The sequence below is a fragment of the Leptopilina boulardi genome, unplaced genomic scaffold, assembly GCF_019393585.1.
Source record: "Leptopilina boulardi isolate dan_hultmark-lab unplaced genomic scaffold, ZJU_Lbou_2.1 LbouV2_341, whole genome shotgun sequence".
NCBI classification, from domain to species: domain Eukaryota; kingdom Metazoa; phylum Arthropoda; class Insecta; order Hymenoptera; family Figitidae; genus Leptopilina; species Leptopilina boulardi.
This window is the reverse complement of record NW_026137909.1, coordinates 4156870-4178815: the sequence shown is the minus strand read 5'-3', so window position 1 is coordinate 4178815 and position 21946 is coordinate 4156870. Positions and strand designations below refer to the sequence as shown.

At 22.8% G+C, this 21946-nt stretch overlaps 1 protein-coding gene across 3 annotated transcripts; it reads right to left on the bottom strand.

The window, feature by feature from the left end:
- Positions 1-1375: 1375 nt before the first annotated feature.
- On the bottom strand, positions 1376-21707 carry LOC127285738 (cohesin subunit SA-2-like). 3 transcript variants are annotated; one of them, XM_051311880.1, is made up of 18 exons: positions 21602-21707; positions 16866-16973; positions 15802-15935; positions 15578-15726; positions 15313-15480; positions 15018-15225; positions 12136-12390; positions 11451-12056; positions 10967-11306; positions 6949-7173; positions 6615-6819; positions 4203-4389; positions 3432-3739; positions 3076-3287; positions 2882-2998; positions 2743-2778; positions 1962-2147; positions 1376-1883 (listed from the first exon to the last, which is right to left on the bottom strand). In XM_051311880.1, exons 2-18 carry the CDS (start codon positions 16940-16942, stop codon positions 1844-1846), a joined length of 3453 nt encoding a protein of 1150 aa, XP_051167837.1. In that variant the 5' UTR covers positions 16943-16973; positions 21602-21707; the 3' UTR covers positions 1376-1843. The 3 variants fall into 3 exon arrangements, with proteins under 3 accessions (XP_051167837.1, XP_051167838.1, XP_051167839.1); XM_051311881.1 differs by having other exon boundaries at positions 3432-3736; XM_051311882.1 differs by having other exon boundaries at positions 15802-15932.
- Positions 21708-21946: the final 239 nt, after the last annotated feature.

Below are 21946 nucleotides of genomic sequence, written 5' to 3'. Positions count from 1 at the left end.
GATAAATATGTTACAACTTAATAATGCCAATCTATCAATTTATACAATGTTACAAAATCGATTTGATTCTGCGAATCAATATAAATTTTTACCTTATCCGAATGTGCAAATTTTAAAATTATTATTGACGCTTAAAAAACAAATTCATTTTCGCAGTTATAATGGTGAAGAATATTCGTTAATGCAGTAAAAAATTTTTTTTTTTTTCCCAAACTTTTGATATGAGCAAAAAATAATTATATTAGAGTGTTATTAGAATAAAACAATTTTTAATCAAATAAATTTCAAAATAGTTGTCGTTTTGACTCAAAAAAACCTCGTCTTGTTTTAAATAGTCTCGAATTTAAAAGAAAAAATAAAATCGGTTATTTTTAAGTCATGAAATTTATAGAATTTTCAAAAAATTAATAGAATTTTCTAGAAATTTTCTAGAACTTTCTAGAAATTTATAGAAATTTATAGAACTTTCTAGAAAGTTTATAGAATTTTCTAGAAATTTATAGAACTTTCTAGAAATTTATAGAAAATTTTATAAATTTATAGAACTTTCTAGAAATTTATAGAATTTTGAAAAAATTTATAGAATTTTCTAGAAATTTATAGAATTTTTTAGAAATTTTATAGAACTTTCTAGAAAATTTATAGAAATTTTAGAGAATTTTCTAGAAATTTATGGAACTTTCTAGAAATTTGATAGAATTTTGTAGAAATTGATGGAATTCATAGAATTTTCTAGAAATTAATAGAACTTTCTGGAAATAAATAGATCACTATAGAAATTTAAAGAACTTTCTGCAAACTTATAGAACTTTATAGAAATTGATAGAAATTTGATAGAATTTTGTAGAAATTGATAGAATTTATAGAAATTTTATAGAACTTTCTAGAAAATTTATAGAAATTTTATAGAATTTTCTACAAATTAATAGAACTTTCTGGAAATATATTGATCACTATAGAACTTTTTGCAAACTTATAAAACTTTATAGAAATTGATAGAAAATGGAACTTTCTAGAAATTTGATAGAATTTTGTAGAAATTGATGGAATTTATAGAACTTTCTAGAAATTTGATAGAATTTTGTAGAAATTGATGGAATTTATAGAATTTTCTAGAAATTTATAGAATTTTCTAGAAATTTAAAGAACTTTCTAGAAATTTATAGAATTTTTTAGATATTTATAGAACTTTCTAGAAATTTATAGAATTTTCTAGAAATTTTTTTTTATTTCAAGACCCTAAGAATGAAAATAAAGCAATAAAAAATAAATTTTGTTGATTTGGACTAGAACCTCCCATTAAGGGGTTTTGTAAATTTTTTGAACCATAAGTAGAGGATTTTAAAAAATGAACTTTGTACAGCAATAAATTTTTTTTTCATTTTAAAATTGTACAATTTTCTTATATATTCTTACAGAACATTTAACAAAAATTCAGTTTTCAAAACTGCAATTCTAAACATATTTCTAAATTCTATTACACATAGAAAATTTACTGAGTCTGTAAATACATAAATAATAATAATAAGTATAATTCAACTTTCAGAATACCAAATACAAAGAAATTCAACGACGTCCCATGACTAGATTAACTAAAGACTTCTATTAAAAAAAATGTTAATTAAAATAAAAAAAACACAATGGCCTTCTTGAAGTTAAATTATTTAATCAAAAACTCATAAGTGAAAAGAAAAAAACATGACAATAATATTATAATCCTTATTTAAAAGTGTAAATGTAAAATTCTGATTGAAGAAAATACAAAGTTTGAATAATTAACAATTCAAGAAAGTAGTGGTTTAAATAACGTAAAAAAAATTATAGTTATTAAAGAAGTTTTTAATTATACCCAATCACCAGAATTTTCAATTGAACTCACATCCCTGAAAAAATAATTTATTATTTAATAATAAAATCCATTAGAATAAATAAAACCTATTAAAAATTAATTTTTCTCTTACATTATTTCTGGATTGTAAGCACCAGTAGCATTGTCAGCGTTTGATGATGATGTTGAAGGTGATAAAGTGGAATCTTCGATTATTGGAATAGATGATCTTTCATCGGACGAAATATCATCATCTTTAAGCGAAGCAGAATATCCAGAAGTAATTTTTCGTGGTATTATTGTTTTAGTTATTTCTAATCTGAAAAAGTAATTATAGATAATCATGTGTTGTTTTTACCCCCACTATTGGGGTAAAATCGCTATTTTTATTTTTCAAATAAAAAAAAGGCTACGCTTAGCTAATCACAAAATTGAAAGTAGAAAAGTAATATAATTACAGGTTTATTACGTCCCGTTTCCGTCAGATGGCAGCGCAAAGTCGCACAACTGTCATTACATTACTTTTCTATTTCCAATTTTGCAATCGCGTTTTTGCATTTAGATTTAGGAAATTTATAAAATAAGAATTCTTGGTACCCCCCATAAAGCATCGAAACTTTCCTAAAAATTTATTAAAGATTTACTTGCAAACTTCGCAGTATTTATTTGCAAATATTATAGTGAAAATTGTCTAAAGATTTAAATGTTCCACTTAAATAAATGTTTCGCCTAAAAGTTGACTGCAAATTTAAATTAAATTTTCGTGAATGTTTTGTCGCAAATTTTGATTAAATATTTAAATTCGTATAATTAAAAAACGAATATTTAAAAATAATGAAATTACAAACTTCGTTTTTAAATCAAGAAAACTAATTAAATTAAAATAATTATAGAATTTATTTCTGTTAACTTACTTAGATTTCCTTGATGGTGTACTCTTCTTTTCTTTACTGAAATTATAAATAAAATAAATTTTTTTCTAACCTTATTGATCAAAGAAAAAATAAATATTAAAAATTTACCAAATTATATTGAGAAAATTTTAAAATATACCTGATTTTTTTTCCTTCATCGTAATTTAACGATGCTCTGTACAATTTTAAAGACAACCACTTATCATTCGATAAAGATTCAATGTCCCATTCAAGATGATCGTCAAGATATTTCAATCTATATATATATAAAAATATAGAATATAAAATTAACAGTTTATATTATTATTATTATTCTTTTTTTTTAATACTTACAAGGCAACTTTATCTTTCTTTAAGAGTTTATTTGTAAATAGAAAAAGAATGTTAAGAAAAGAAAGATATAATGGTGGTGTTGTAAAATTAATTGTTGAATTTTCCAATTCTTGTAAACTAAAATTAATTCCAGTTCGATGTAAAGTAGACATAGCTTCCGAATTTTTATCAGCGTTGGTGCCAAATAATATTGCAAATTTTTTTGCCAATTCCTATAAATGATAATTTATTTAATAAGACAATGTAAATTAATTAAACTATTATAATCAATTTTTTTTTATTGTTTAAATATTAAAAAAAAAATTGAATATTTCAATTTTTTCATTATTTACTTATTTTTTTTTTTTTGTTTTTACCTTAATAGCTATAAATTCTTTACTATTGATGTTAATTTTGTCATTTTCATCAATTAATTTTTCAAATAAAATAATTAAACTATTCAATAAAGTCAATGCACAATTAACTCTATTGATATTCATCGCTTCAATTATTGTATCTTTAAATAAATCTCCAAATTTCTTGTTAAATGTATCATAATATGTAAACATAGGAGATGCACATTTCATTGGTATAATCATGTAAGCAATAAGTTTACAATAATTGGAGAGAAGTTTTCTTTTAATATTTAAACGTTCAATTAAAATTTTTTCATTCACCTCTCCTTCTTGAAAAGAAAAACAAATTTTTATCAATCATTATAAGAAATAATAAATAAATAAATGATTAAAATTATAATTTTTTTATAAACAAATTAATTTTTTTTTTAACTTTGGAAACAATTTTGTTTACACATTTTTTATATTTATTCACCTGGAAATACTAAAAATATTTTGTAAAAAAATATTTTGATTATTCTTTTTATTTCAATAATTTGTTTAAATTTTTCAAGTAAAAATGAAAAAAGAATTTTAAAAAATCGTGTCAAAAAGTTAAAAAAATTTAATTTGTTTATAAAAAATTGAAAATCTTTTTTTTTTCTTAAATTAACATATTTTGAAAGTCGATGAAGAACTGAATTTTTTTTTCTCTTGGTAAAAATTACTAAATTCAATATTTAATTTAATTCAATTAAAAATTCTAGAGAAATGCCTCTAAAATTAATATTATTTTTATATTTGTATACTAACCATCATCGTCATCGTTGAAAACGTAATTGACTAAAAAATTGTAGATTGCATTTACTATTTCGGAATTTGTCTCATAAACTAATTTTTGCATCAGAGGATTAGGATGCGATTCCAATTGATTACAGAAAATAAGTAATAAATCACAAAATAAAGTGTGAGCTTTCTCTTTTAAAACGAACGCTACAGGCTGTAAATAAAATTATTATTATATTGATTTATTATTTTCAATATTTTCAAAATTTCATTTGTATCAAAAACTTATCAAAAATACATAAACAAATATTATTCTTAAAATTTCAATTATAAAAAAGTTTTTCATTTTATTTCTGAAAAAAATTAAAGTATCAGACTATCAGATAAATAAATAAATATACATGCAAATTGTAAAACACAATTTTTTTTATAGAAATTGAAAAAAAATTCCTACATTTTTTTGATTTAAAACAAAAAATTTGATTTTTAATTTTATTTCATGCTTTTGAAACTGCGAAATTAAAAATAAAATGGAACTTTCAATTTGGTAATAAAAGGCAAAGCAAATAAAACATTAGAAAAATCTTTCTTTTTCGTTATAGATAAACTAAATACGAAAATATAAATAAAAACACTAGTTTTATAATTTTTAATTATAAAATAAATTCTCAAAATTAATATTTCATTAACAGTTGTGAATTGAAAATTCACTGAAATTCAATTATTTTCTAAAGTTTTTAAAAAAATTTCACCAATTCAAAATGAAAGTTTCAATTAATATTCTCCTGAAATTCAATTATTATTTCTCAAAATTTAAACTCGTAAAATACAATTACATATTTCTAAATTTTTCATTTAAACTTGAAATTGTTTTGAAAATTTCTTTTTCAATTAATTAATTAATTCTAATAACTTTAATCAAGAGTTTCAAAAATTCAATAACATAAAACGTTTTTTAAATATTAATTGTTTAAAATTAAATTTTTGTTTATATAATTTAAAAAAAAATTTCAAAAATTCAAGTTTATTAAAATCAATTATTGCTTAAAAATTCAAATTCCTCTACAATTTTTGTAGGCTTTTTAATTAATAGTATGGATTTTTAAAAATTTTAATATTTACAATAAATAAAATTTCTAAAATAGTCAAAAAAAATTTCTTTTTCTAATTTTGATAATTCATAATAATTTTAGATACCAAATAATGCCAGAAAAAAAAATTGACACCCCTTAACAACATTAATTTCGATGAATTGAAATTTCACCAGTTCCTCCCGGAATACTCTAAAATTCTATTATTCTTTAATAATTAGTAAAAAAAAAATGTTATCAATTAAAATTTATGAAAGTTTCAATTTAAAATCTTCTGAAATTTAATTACTTACAAAAAAATTTAACTTGATCTCCTCCTAATTCATTTAGTAATTGATTAATTAATTGAATGGTAATTCAATTGAAAATTTTTTTCCAACATTTTTATCTTTATATAATTCTTTGTTTAATTATTTATTTCAACAATTTTAATCTAATTTTCCAAAAATTCAATAATTTAAATCGATTTTGTTTATACCTATTTACAACGAAATTGTAATTTTTGAAATAACAAAAAAGTGCAATTATTTCTAAAAATTTTAACTGTAACTCCATCAAAATTAAATTATTTAGAACATATTTCATTTGAAAATCTCCTGAAATTCAATTATTTCTAAAAATTTTAAATCAAAATCTTCCAAATTCAACTATTTTTAAAATTTTACTTAAATAACTTCTGAAATTTAATCATTTCAGAAATTTTCATTCAAAATTGATTTTTGTTTTCAATTATATTTAAATTCTTAGAAAATTTAATTATTCAAAACATTATCCAAAATTCTGAATTCGAATAATGTGCACAAATCAGACTTGAAAATATTTCTTTTCTTTTTTTTAATGTAACTTTAAATTATTTTTGAAAATTTGTTCTGAAACTGAATTGAAATCTTGAAAATTTGTTTCAGTTGAATTCGGTGGTTTAAGAAGAAAAATTGTTGAAAATATTTCTGTAAAATATTCTTATTATAAAGAATTAATGAATTTTATTTAATTTCCAATAACAAATTGTTAATAATAATAAAATATTTATCAACTAATTAAATTTATTAAAAATAAAAAAAATGGACTTTTTAGACTTTTCTTGTAATATGTAAATCGAGTAAAATGACTTTTTTTTCTTTCAAAAGTCGATTCGACGTCTACAATTATAATAATGAAATACAATAATTTTTAAAAGCAAAAATTTGAATTAAAAATTTCAAAAATTAAAATTTTAATAGCATTTTTAGAATTTCTGTAATTTTTCCAGTACTTTTCATAAAATCCCCCGACTTTTACCTGATTTTCCTGACCAATTTCACTTTCTCTAACCCGTGACAACCCTGTTCATATTACAAATTCAAAATACCTTTCTTATATTTTCCTCATTTATTATATCAATCATTAACTCCATAAATGTATCCAAATGATCACGAAGTTGATTACATCGTTCTTCAATTTGAGAATCTGAATCAATCCAATCTTTAAGATGACGTCGATCATATAAAATCGAAAAATATAATGACATCAAGCAATATTCAGTTCCTTCATCAGGAAACGATTGCTCTTTATTTCTATAATGAATGATATATAATTTGAATAATATTAAGGTTTTAACATTTATTACTTCATTTTATTTTCATTATATATCATTTAAATGAATATTTTTTTTTTAATTTAATAAATTATTAAAGTAGACTAACATTGAAAATGCATCTATAGTATGTTCCAGAAGTAAATCCCAAATTCTCCATGGATTTAGATCAAAGTATTTATACAAATTAGATATTCTCATGAGGTCCTGTGTAAGATTTAAAAAATATTCATCACTATTGTCACCATTTGCATTTGCAATTGATGAGTCTTCAACATTTCTTTTGTATGATTGTATCACTTTATCAATTATTCTCGAACGAACTGTATCACATCTGAAAAATAATCATTTTATTCTAGATCATCTTTAAGGTGATCATTAAAAATTAGTTACATGAAAATTTTTTATGCTGTAAAGTCTGATATAATATTAAACTATAAAATTGGTTAGAATTATTTAATATCTAGCAAAATTAAACGCGCGCCAAATTGAGTATTTAATTGTTTGTTATAAAGAAATTAAAGATTAATATTATCAATAATAATTTAATTTATTAGAATATTATTACATATTAAATGATAATAATGAAAATTATATGTTTACAGGCCTCGGATTATACGACTTTTTCCGACTTTTTTCAAAAATACCACTTTTATCGACTTATTTTAATAAAATGCGACATTTTTTTTACATTTGAAAAAAAATGTAAATAAAATACTTTTTTTTAGTATAAAATGTAGATCTTCTTCAGATCTTCTTCAATTCAATTATTTAATAAATTTTCAACTAAAATGATTCTTCACTAAATTAATTATTTTTAATAATTTTAATGAAATACATCACAAATTCAATTATATCAAAATTATTTTTCAATTAAAATTTTTATGAAATTTAACAATTGTTTAAAATTTAAAAAAAAAATATCACAATAAAATTGAATTATTTTTAAAAAATTTCAATTCAAAATAAACTAAAATTAAATTATTACCCGAAATTTTAATTCAAAATCAATTAAAAATCCAATAATTATGCAAAATTTTCAATTTCAAGTCAAATTCAATTACTTTTAAAAGTTTCAATTTAATATTAATTAAAATTCAATTATTTTCCAAAATTTCAATTCAAAATCAACTAAAATTCAATATTTTTCCAAAATTACAATTGAAATTCAATTATTTTCAAAATGTGCAATTTAAAATCAACTAAAATTCAATTATTTGCAAAATTTTCAATCCAAAATCAAGTCAAATTCAATTACTTTCAAAAGTTTCAATTTAATATTAATTGAAATTTAATTATTTTCCAAAAATTTCAATTTAAAATTAATTAAAATTCAATTATTTTCTAAAATTTTTATTCAAAATTAATTATCCAAATTTTCAATCAAAAATGAACTTCAATTAAATTATTATCCAAAATTTCAATTAAAATTCAATTATTTCCCAAAAATTTTCAATTTAAAATCAAATAAAATTTCATTAGTCTCAAAAATTTGAATTCAAAATTAATTGAATTTTCAATAATTTGAATTTAAAAACATCTAAAATTTAATTATTTCTAAAATTTTCCATCGAAATTTTTTTTTTTTTTTTTAAATTTAATAATTTTTAATAATTCAATTATTTTTAACTATTTTAATAATATTCTTTGAAATTTCAACTATCTAAAACCATTTTTCAATTAAAAATGATTTTCAAATTATTGTATTTTGTCCGCATTTTCTAATAAATCTTTAGTGAAATCATCTAAAATTTTAATTACAAAACACTTAAAGTTTCAATTAATTTCATAAATCTCAATTTTAAATCTTTGAAAATTCAATTAAATTTAAAAAATGTTTTCCAAAAATTGTTTGATAAATTATTTTTAGTTCTGTAAAATTTAATAATTGTTTGAAAATTAACAAGGGTCATTTGGGGAAAATGTAAACAGCAGATATTGCAGCTTAATTTACAGATTTAAAATTAAGTTCGACCCCAATATTTTAACCTCAGCTCACCTGCAACAGGTTCTGAGTATTGCCAATTTTTTTTTTCGACAATTGTCAAAGCCATACTCCAATTTGTCGCTTAATGCATGAAAGATTGAAAATCAAAGTTTTACTGTTTCAGTATTTTGTCTCGCATTTGAATAAAAATGAACTAAAAATTCAAACTAAAATTTCTAATTATTCCTTATGAATCCCTTAACAAAAGCTGACTTTGATTTTTTAATTTCGTCAATTCAGTTAATAGATAATTAAGTGTTTACATTTACCCCGAGAATTCGAAAACTCGGGGTAAATGTAAACAGAATTTCTGCTGCACTTTAAAAGAAAATAATTGAATAAATTTGCTTCTATTTCACAATTACATTATTTTGGCCCTGTAAAATTACATAAAAAACGAAATTGGATCTTCTTTTATATCTCCTTCGTGTTAGTCAGTTGCAAGTATAGACCTGCATAGTATTGCATAGTGCATTTACGTGTTTAAAATATAGGAAAGCGATTCTTCACGATTGGTGAATAAAACTCAGGTACGTAGGAATCCTAGAATAAGAGTGAATATGAATATGATTGATTGATAGATTGATTGATGGATTGATTGGTTGATTGATTTATGGATTGGTTGATTGAGTAATTGGTGGATTGATTGGTGGATTGATTGGTTGATTGGATAATTGATTTATAGATTGGTTGATTGAATGGTTGATTGGTGGATTGCTTGATTGATTGACTGATTGATTGGTGGATTGATTGGATGATTGTTTGATTGAGTGATTGATTGGTGGATAGATTGGTTGCTTGGATGATTGAATTATAGATTGGTTGATTGAGTGATTGATTGGTGGATTGATTGGTTGATTGATCCGCCATTTTGAAAATTTTAAATTTGTCTTCAAATTCGTATTCAGTGACCTCAAAAACCCCCGAGTAGCGAAATTCAAGCAAATTTGATCAATGTTTAACAATATTTGTATGTTTGTCCGCCATTTTGGATCCGCCATTTTGAAATTTAAAAATTCGATTTTAGAATCATATTCAGCAATCTTAAAAACTTATTTTCACCAAGTTGAATAAAAATCTATTAAAATTTATAGAAGTTATTCAAGTTTTTACATTACTAGTTTTGTTATGGTAATGATTGCTTATTTTATATGTTGCATATCAATCAATTGGTTCAATTTTTTTACATCTACCAAGAATTTTTTTTCAGTTTTTACATCCCTTTACACAGTAGTATACTTGGGATAACTTTTTTCTTAAACCTCTTTAAACTACAAGGGTGTTTACATTTACCCCGAATTTTGGGAAAATTTCAAAATCTCGGGGTAAATGTAAACAGTCAGTTTTAAGCGATTCAAGTTGATCAATATTTTTTTGTACCTCATAAAATGTTTCTAGGGAAGTGAAGTAACAAGTTCATGCAGTAGAAAACCGGAAGTATTGCTTTTTAAAATAAAAAACTTACGTTATTGTCGAAACTAAGCAAATCCGTTCACATTTACCCCAAATGACCCAATATCTTTTGAAATTTAATTATTTCTAAAAATTTCAACTTTAACCCTTCGAAAAGGATTATTATTAAAAAAAAAAAAATTTATTTAAAAATCTGTAAAATATTTTTGTTAAAATAAAAAACAAATCCATTTTTTTTTGGAATATAAATCGACTATAACGACTTTTTGTGTCTTTAAGTTGATTCGAGGCCTGTGTTTTTATAATTAATATTTAATAGGTATTCGTTGGCCCCTGGTACCTTAAAAATTAATTTTTAAAAATAAATTTTTTTCAAATTACTATCTTGTACGAAATTTCCTGGCGCATCTTTTTTCTCATCCTAAATTTTTTGTATTTGTATAGAATTTTTGAATCAATATACAACTTTAAAAAAAATTTCGTTGGTAAACGTTGTGTACTTCAGCTTCGTGAATTGAATTTTCGAATTTGGAATTTTAAAGAAACTTATTCCGAAATTTGGAAACACAATTATACAACTTTGGCAAAAATGAGAAAAAGAATTGTCAAAATTTAACACATTACTATTCAAAAAAACACGTGAAATCAGAAAAGGCCAACTTCAAGTTAGAACAGAAGGACAGACCAAGCATTTTATTATTATATAAAATTATTTTTATCAACGCACCTATTAAATATAGCATATCCCTCAGTACACAAACGTTGTAAAGCAGCAATGGCATTTTTTAATAATTTACAATTTGTAGTCGTTGTTATTATACCTTGAATTTCAACTAACAATAAATCCAAATAATCTTCTTCTTTAAATTTCGTGTAAACATTTAAATCAAAATATTCAGAAATCAAAAGCAGATTAGCGAGATTTTTATCATCCAATTTATATTTAACAATTAAATCAGGTAAAATTTTAATAAAATGTTTTGTTATTTTTTCCTGATCTTGTTTAATTATTCTTTTTGAATTTGCAGTTACCTTCTGTTTAGATTCACGAGATTTTGGAATTTCACCTAAAAATTGTTTTCAGTTAATTGTTACACAAAAAAATAATAATTACGAAACAAAATCATTTTTTTTTTGTCGACTTCATTTTAATCGTGTTGGAAATTTTTTTTCATGTATTTTTATAATTTTAAGGCATAAAAAATTCTTACCTGTAGCTGCTTGTTTAATAGAAGAAATCATAATAAATATCAAAGATGTTTTCATCTCTTCATTAAAAGATTCATCATCATCGAGTAATATATTAGTCATGAATTCCCAATCTTTTATTATTTCACAATGATTAAATAAAGAGTCGACAAATAAATTGGCACATTGAGTTGTATTCGGCTCATTTGGTAGAGAATCTTCAAATTCGGAGAAAAAAATTACTAAATCTCGAATGAAATTTGTATTTGAAATTCCATCTGAAGTTATACTATCATTGTCTGACTCTGGTGAAGTTGAAATGTAGATTTTTAAAAATGTACCCGCCAAACGTGCGAGTGGTTGATATGAATCAAACACAAGTTTAAAAATATTATTTAAATCATCAGCATCTAAAATTTTAGGTTGTTTTTGCAAAATTTCTATAACAATTTGCATTGCAACAACGTCAACATCAGGATTAACATCAAGTGTCATTGCAATTAATCTTTTTTTAAATTTTGTTGTAAAATGTTCTATTTTTGTTATCGTTGTATTTAAAGTGTACAATGGTTTCAAAATTTCAAGACATTTTAATCTCACTTCTGCATCGCTATCAAAAATTGAACGTCCTGTATTTTGAAAAAGAATTATCAATTTAAAAAAAAAACATTAAATTAGTTGAAAACTAAAAAAAATTACAAAATATACCAATATATTTCAGACAATCCTCCTTAATAAACAATTCAGGTATTATTTTTAACCAAATGTCGAATTCTTGTATGCAAAGTAAACGAATTTTAGCAAAAATATCAATAAATCTAAGGCCAAAAATTTCTTCAAATAATTCAACAATTAATTTATTTACTCGACTATTTTCCATATCTGATTCAGAGCCAGAAACATTATTTGAAGAATTTTCCAAGGATTTGTTAATTTTCACCAAACTGGAAATAATTTTTACGCCTGTAAATAAAGAAAGTAAAACTTCGGTTTTAGTAAATTATTCAGAGTTGTGTGTTGGATTGCCTACTATTCAGGAGTACAGTAATGTCTACTATTGTGTAACTTTGGTTGCCTAATATAAAAGGGATAATTTCTTCTGAGACCAGGGTGTCTAACAACTGCTATAGGAAAAAAATTCCCTGACTTTTCCCTGACCTTAATTACACTAAAAAAATTTTATTTTGATCAAGTAAAATTTATGTTGATACAATTAAATCATTTATCTGTCTATTATCCGCTAATTTCATATGTATTTGAACCAAATAAATAATGTTTCGTAAAAAATAAAATATTTAAGTGAAATAAATAAACTAATTTAGGACGTATTTAAATATTCTCAACATTTAATTTCAAAGAATTTTTACGTCGTTAAATCTTAAATTATCAAATTTTTATTTAGTAAAATTAAAATTATATAAAGCAGATTTTCTAGTACATCGAATTTTAAATTATTACAATTTCAATTTAACGAAATTTATGTCAAGAAAAATTGCATGAAGAAAACATTTTTTAACAGAATTGTTAGTTTAGTAAATTTCAATTTAACAAAATATTAACTTAACAGAATTGTCATTAAATAAATCCACAATTAACAGAATTTCTATTTAACAAAATTCTACTTAGTTCTTTTTTTTGTCAATTTTTAGAGACATAAATTTCGTTAAATTGAAATTATATTAATTTAAAATTTTTAAAAAAATATTAGAAAAAATGCTTTATAAGAGTTCTGCTTAATAGAATTTCTTTTAAATCGAATTTTAGTTAAATATAAATTCTTCTATATGAAAATTTTGCATAATATAAAATCTACTTTATATAATTTTGCTAAATAGAAATTCGATAATTTAATATTCGACGCCGTAAAAATTTTTATAAGCTAAGGTATTAGCATTAAATAATAAATTATTCGTATTAATGAATAATTGACTTTATTTCAAGTTGAACCGATAAAATAAAATTGTATCAAATAATTTTTATTTATATTAAAAAACCAAATATTTCACTGAAAAAATTAATTAATTGTTCCAAGTTTAAAAAATCATTTATTAGATTCAATAAATAGTAGTAAATAATTATTTATTTAATGAATATAAGATATATCACATGTTTAATAATTGAGTGTGAAGGCCAACTTTTTAATTTGCATTTGCTTTGGGAAAAAAGTAAAAAAAAATTTGAAACTAATAGTTACTTTAATTTATTCATAAAAAATTGCAGAAAATTAAAGAAATTCTCTGACTTTTCCCTGACGATTTAAATTCCCTGACTTCTCTGACCGTTAGACACCCTGTCTATAAAAAAAATTTCCAATGCAGATAAATAATCTTTAATAGATTAGATTTATTTTGTTTATGAAACATTCTTAATTGTATTCCTCTTTTTCGAGGGATTTTTGTTTTTGAAGTTATCTGAATAATAAACATTCTTTATGAAATATCCTCCTGCTTCAATTTGAGCTCGAAAAAAATGCTCGGGTCTACTGGACCCATGGTGCCAGTTGAGGGTTAATATTTATTTATAAATATTTTGCTGTTCCTACAAAAACAGAATAATTAAGTAATTAATTAAATTGATTTCATTGTATACACCTGAGGGGTCTTTACAATTTGCTCACAACTTTTATTTAAACTCTTTGAACTCATCAAACTCTTAAAATTGCGGCTGTAGACCGACTTTTATTAGAAGCACACGAAATGTTTTTTAATCAATCAATTAAATTGGAGAAATTTATTGCTTCCTCCACGAGGAAGCAAATTTTTTCTTTCACACAATGAGGAAGCAAAATGTTTATAAAATAAACATAAAAGACCCCCTCCTTGTTTTAAACTATTGTATTTCTTTATTTACTTGCGGATTATTGAAATCCATACAAAAGAGTTCACTTTCTGGTAATAACATAAGTAAGAGTAGTGTAATAATTAATTAACATAAGTTTCTCTTTTTCTCATCCTCTAACAGTTATTCCTTTTTCAGTATTTGAACTATGAAATATGCCACTTTGTTAATTATCTCACTGTTTGGATTATTTAAAAACGCTAACCATTGATTATTAATTTCATCCATTACATCTGATTTTGATATATATTTTTTTCTTTCTGAGGTTAGAGCAATACATTCTATTCTTGTTTTAAACTATTCTTGTAATTATTGTAGCAGAAAAAAACAATTTTTTTTCTACTTTTTGGTTATTTATAGGTATTTGTTTATGACAATTGTTTAATAACAATTGAAACAAAATTTTTCATAGCGCATTTTTTATCCTTGGCCATATTTGTGACTAAAAAGATATTTAAATAGTTTATTTTTTTCAAAAATATACAACAAATATTGTTTGTAGGCTCATTTTTCAACTTATTTGTTTAAATAAAAAATGTTGCCAACTGAAATTCAAAAATCCGGTCCAATGGCGGTCTGGGGAAATTATCACTGAAGATTTTTTTTTAAAACAAGTACGTCAAAATCCATCAATAATAATTGAAGGCTGTAGGCGGTCGTGAATAGTAAATTGCAATTCTAAACCACTGTGGGTTGTTTTTTTTGAGACCTACCTTTCACAGCATATAAAATAAAACAAATTTTCTAAATACCTGCAAGAGTTGATGTATGTCTGAAGCCTTGATAATGCGATTTCGATAATTTAATTAAAAACCGAAGGAATTTTTTTTCAAAATAATTGTCATAAAGTATATCACTTTTATGACATTTTTCTATCAAAATTTCAATAAAATGAGAAAAATTTTCATAAAATTCCTTCCATTCTAAACCGGTTCTTATGAATAAATACTTTCCGTCATCCTTTATAAAAGAAAAATTAATAAAATTATTTTGTAAAATTTTCTATAGTAAAATAATTATTATTTAACGTTAAATTGAAATACTCACAGTAAAGGAGAATGTTTTATCAATGTCGTTAATTAACGTTAAACTATTATACATTTCAGATGTAATAAATTTTTTGCAACCAACTGAATCCATAATAAATTGCATTAATAATAAAACACCATCTGCTTGACTAATTTTGTATTCTTTAATCCAGGCGTCTACAATGCCCTGATAATTAAAAGAACCAAAAATTTAAAATAAAAAATGTTAATATTTTTCTTTTTTTTTTTTGAGAAGAAAATCATCAATATTAAAAAAATCTTACATTAAGCAACATTCCATTTTTTACATAATAGAAGAGACTGGTCTTCTCATTTAAATGTTTCAATTGAATTCGTTGTTCTCGAAAATTTTCAGCCGTAGTAGAAGAAGAAGTAGAAGAACGAATACTTAATTTTCTACGGGAACGCGAGTCTATAAAAATGTAAAATGATATTTTTCAAATAATAATTTTCAATCATCGAATTTAAAATTTTTTTTCTAACTCACTATGTGATTTGGGTTTATGTAAAATGTTTCTTCTTGTTGGCAATTTTGATGGTTGTGAAAGTAATGGCGAATAATCAACAAGCGATGGTGTTGATGAGCTTTTTGGAGATTCATGAGTATAAGTTGAATCACTTCTGAAATATTAGTACAATAACAATTGTTTCGTACAATTTAGATTACACTGTGTTACAAAAAAAAAAATTGAAAAATACTTTTTATCGGACTTACTAGAGGTTGTAGGTAACAAAAAACTAAGAAGAATGGTATATTAAAAATTTCTCTAACCCTCCCAAATTTTAATTTTAGAGCCAAAAAACCGTTTTCACGTATATTTATTACTAAAACCCTTGTAACATTTTTAATTTTGCACCCATTTAAATGTTTTTTTTTTAAAGAAAACTATTCAAATAGGGCTCGTTCGACGCACAATTTAGTACGCTTGAATATTACATGAAGAAAAAAAAAGTTTAAAACATAATTAATGTGGTAAACATCAGTTAAAGTAAATATTACTTTTAACAAAAAAAAACTCTATATGGGTTGAAAAGCCCTGTTTTTTAGCTTCAAAATGCACTGAAAAAAAGGGTTTGTTATTGACAACCAAACGTTTGGTTGGTATTTAAGAAACCAAAATTTTTTTGTTGAATCAACAAAATTTTGGTTGTCACAATTAAAATTTAGTTAGGACAAAAAAAATCCTTTTTTTCTAACTTTGGTTGTGTCCAACAAATTTTGGTTGAGACAATTAAAATTTTGTTGATCCAACAAAAAAATTTTGGTTGCTTAAATACCAACAAAACGTTTGGTTCTCAATACCAAATCCTTTTTTCAGTGTGAAAAAATCAACTTTTAAATCGGTGCAAAATTAAAAAAGTTACAAGGGTTTTAGTAATAAATATACGTGAAAACGGTTTTTTGGCTCTAAAATTAAAATTTGGGGGTGTTAGAGAAATTTTTAATATACCATTCTTCTTAGTTTTTTGTTACCCTTATAACCTCTAGTAGGACAGATAAAAAGTGTTTTTCGGCTGTCGCACAATGTTATTAGTAGATTTTAGTCTTACGTTAAACTATCAGGAACTTCAGATGTAGTTTCCGAAGTGTCCTCAATAGGGATCCGACTTCCCCTTCTTCCAGACATTATATTAATTTTAAACTTAGTTCAACTGAATCTGCAAAATGGAAGTTATTTTTTAAAACTACCTCTATTTCCTTAGCACCCCCTGAAACGAGAATACTTAACCCAAAAATCATAGCTGTTCATTTAGAGAAGTTTCACCCCTTTCTAGTGGTGATTTTGAAATTTTTCCAAAAAAATTATTTTTTAAGGGTCAGAAATAAGTTTTAAATTATGTTAATGATTTTTATTTATGTCAATGTGTTTGTAGGACCTCATTTTCTAGATACAAGCCATTAATAAATTTTTTATTAAAAAAAACTAGAATTTGTAACCTTTATTTTATATAGGTGACGATTTTTAATAATTTAATTAACAGTGAATTTTGATTTTTTGGAAAGTTAAAAATGTGTAGTTTCAATACAAAAAATATTGAGATGTCCTTTTTTGTTATTTTCGAGATATTAATTAATGAATTATTTAATGTTAATAAAAAATGCAATATTTTATAAACAAATAATGTTATCGTAATTTAGCGTTACCAATTGAAAGCTGACGTAATTCCGCATCCAACGAGACTAATATGAACTATTTTGAATTAGAGGGATTTTTATAAACAATTGCAATGTTATGCGATTATTTATTAACAATCCACTAACCCAAAATTCTTCATATAGGGCTCGTTGGATGCGGAATTACGGTAGCTTTTAATTTATAACGTCAGAATTACGATAACTTTATTTGTATATAAAATATTTTATCTTTTGTTAACGTTAAATAATTAAATAATTAATATCTCGAAAATAACAAACAAGGACATCTCAATATTTTTTGTAGTAAAAATACACATTTTTAACTTCTCGAAAAAATTAAAATTTATTTATTTACTAATTAAATCATCCAAAATCGTAACCTACATAAAAGAAAAGTTACGAATTCGAGTTCTTTTATTAAAAAAATTTTTAATCACTTGTACCTAGAAAATGAGATCCTACAAACACACCTACATAGATAAAAATTATTAACATAATTTAAAATTTATCTCTGACCCTTAGAAAACAAGTTTTTTGAAAAAATTTCGAAATTTTATAAATGAACAGCTACGATTTTCGGGTTAAGTTTTCTCGTTTCAGGGGGTGCTAAGGAACCACCAGGTAACAATGATTTTTCTTGGCATCGTAGGCAAACTTTTTTTTCTTTCCAAACACCTGTATATTTCATAAAAATAATTATTACAATTTTTATTTTAAAGAATTCTATTACATATTATAATTATTTTTTTTTGATGAATTTTCATTTTCCGAATTCTCATATTTAAAATTAACTTTTTTTCTCAATAATATTTTAATGAAATTGTTGGAAAATTTAATTATTTAAAACATATTCCAAAATTTATGAATTTGAATAATGTGCATAAATCAGACATGAAAATATATATTTTTTTTTAATGAAACTTTAAATTATTTTTGAAAATTTGTTCTGAAACTGAATTGAAATCTTGAAAATATTTGTCTAAGTTTAATTTGGTGGTTTAAAAAGAAAAATTGTTGATAGGTCAGTCCACTGACTTTCGTCTAATAGTGCTTGCGACCAAATTTAAAAAAAAATCTAGTTTTAATATAAGTGAAACTCGATGATTCCTTGAGTTCATTAACCATAATATTATGGTAAAAATTTTATTCCCTTTAAAAAAATTAAATATCAAAAGTAGGAGGTTTACGAATAGATTTCGTAACCTTACATTTTTCAATTTTTTGTAAATAACGCTATTATCAAAAAAATATTAAAAATTGGATGTTGGAATTCACCAAAAACATAAATCACTTTTTTCTGCACACAGAGATGAAAGAATTATTCCAAAAATTTATTATTTTTAGATGATATATAATTTTGAACAAAATTTTATTAAAATAATTTTAAAATTTTTATTTACTTATAACTTTTTTTGTCGGTACTCCAAAAAAATTAAGGTGTTGCACATAGATTTTAATAATATTCTTCACCTTTTATTAAAATCTCACGAAGGTGTTTGCTTCGTTATGGAGATAATAATTTTCAAAAAAATGTTATCTAAAAGGTTAATTATAAAACATGAAGTTAACTAACCAATTTCAAACTACTCCATTTTTTTATACAAAAATATGTTAAAATGTAGCGATTTGAAATTGGTCGGTTAACTTCAAGTCTTTTATTCAATCTTTTTAAATAAAAAATTTTGAAAATTAATATCTCCAAAACGAAGCAAAACATCTTCGTGAGATTTTAATAGAAGGAAAATCTATGTGCAAAACCTCAATTTTTTTTGGAGCACCGACAAAATAATTATAAGTAAATAAAAATTTTGAAAATATTTTAATAAAATTTTTTTCAAAATCATATATCATCTATAAATAATAAATTTTTGAAATAATTCTTTCGTTCCTGTGTGCAAAATAAAGTGATTTATGTTTTTGGTGAATTCCAACATCCAATTTTTAATATTTTTTTGATAACTAGCAAAATTAAACGCGCGTTAGGGCGCCAAATTGAGTATTTCATTGTTTGTTATAAAGAAATTAAAGATTAATATTATCAATAATAATTTAATTTATTAGATTTTTAATAATTTTAATGAAATACATCACAAATTCAATTATATCAAAATTATTTTTCAATTAAAATTTTTATGAAATTTAACAATTGTTTTAATTTAAAAAAAAATATCACAATAAAATTGAATTATTTTTTAAAAATTTCAATTCAAAATAAACTAAAATTCAATTATTACCCGAAATTTTAATTCAAAATCAATTAAAAATCCAATAATTATGAAAAAATTTTCAATTTAAAATTTAATTATTTACCAAGTTTTCAATTTAAAATGAAATAAAATTCAATTATTTTCTAAAATTTCTATTCAAAATTAATTATCCAAAATTTCAATTAAAATTCAATTATTTCCCAAAATTTTCAATTCAAAATGAACTGAAATTCAATTATTTTCCAAATTTAAAATCAAATAAAATTTTATTATTCTCAAAAATTTGAATTCAAAATTAATTGAATTGTCAATAATTTGAATTTAAAAGCATCTAAAATTTAATTATTTCTAAAATTTTCCATCGAAAATTTTTTTTTTGAAATTTAATAATTTCAATTATAACTCTAAGGAAATTCAATTATTTTTAACTATTTTAATAATATTCTTTGAAATTTCAACTATCTGAAACCATTTTTTAATTAAAAATGATTTTCAGATTATTGTATTTTGTCCGCATTTTCTAATAAATCTTTAGTGAAATCATCTAAAATTTTAATTACAAAACACTTAAAGTTTCAATTAATTTCAAAAATCTCAATTTTAAATCTTTAAAAAATTCAATTAAATTTAAAAAATGTTTTCCATAAATTGTTTGATAAATTATTTTTAGTTCTGTAAAATTTAATAATTGTTTGAAAATTAACAATATCTTTTGAAATTTAATTATTTCTAAATATTTCAACTTTAACCCTTCGAAAAGGATTATTATTAAAAATAAAATTTTTATTTAAAAATCTGTAAAATATTTTTGTTAAAATAAAAAACAAATCCACTGTTTTTTGGAATATAAATCGACTAAAACGACTTTTTTGTGTCTTTAAGTTGATTCGAGGCCTGTGTTTTTAAAATTAATATTTAATAGGTATTCGTTGGCCCCTGGTTACGAAATCAAATCGTGAACCTCCTACTTTTGATATTTAATTTTTTTAAAGGGAATAAAATTTTTACCATAATATTATGGTTAATGAACTCAGGGAATCACCGAGTTTCACTTATATTAAAACTAGATTTTTATTTAAATATTTGGTCGCAATCACTATTAGACGAAAGTCAGTGGACTGACCCTGATAATATTACTAAGAAATATTTTTATTGACTTTTCCATGATTTCCCTGACCCGTGGCAACCGTGAGAATTGTTAGATATGTACCAAACTTTTATTTAGTAAAAATTTTTTTTTTTTTACCAAACTTTATTTAAAAGAATTCGAATGTAACCGAAATTTAATTAAAAAAAATTTCTTATTAAAATAATTTTAAGTCCTTGAAATTTTTAAATGCTAAATTTTTCAATTCACAGAATCTTAATTTGCCTAAATTTTCATTTCTACAAATTGTTAATTTTTTATAATTTTTTAAAACACCAACATCAATAGAAAATATTACGGAGCTTTTATTATATTATTTACCAATCACGTTTTTCTTGATAATTTCTAATTGTTCAATTTTAAAAAATAATAAAATACAATAATAAAATTTAGAACTTAGTATACCTACTCATTACGATTGGCTAATTCATTTAAAAATTTGCGTAAATAAAAAGTAAAATACAGCAAAAAAAAAAAAAATTTACTTATTTTATCGGTTTAAAAATATTCGAGTCTTGTAAAACATGTTGCAAAAACCCATTTGACAGCCTGAAAGACTTATCAATAAATAAATAAAAAAATGTTATGTTAAAAAATGTATTGTTATTGCTGTGTAGCAAGTGCATACAATCTATTTTTTTATAGTTATTCTAAGTAAAATTTCGACATTATTCAAGGGACTCGAATTTTTATCTAACCGAAAGTAATTTTACATAAGTAAAAGAAACATAAAACTTTATACTTTAGAAAACAATATATAACTTTATAAATAATATCTTAATAATCATATACTTACTCTGTTGAATAAAAAGTTATATTTAAATATATTTAAAAAACAATTTCTAATAAATTTCTCTATTTCTTGTTAATATATTGGTGATACGTTGGAAGATAAAGATTGCTCGACCAAAGTTGAATACTTAAGAGCTAACGCACAATAATTTCATAAAGAATATTAGGCCTTGGCACAGTGATATCGTAAGGGTGAAATCACATCGAGTCGTAAGGCTGTGTTTACATAACTACGTTTTGGCCAACAAAGAATGGAAATGTAATCGGAACCGTAACTGCAAACGCAACCGGAAGAATGAGTTAGAAGACAAACAATCTATCTATCCTTCTCTAACTCATTTTTCCGGTT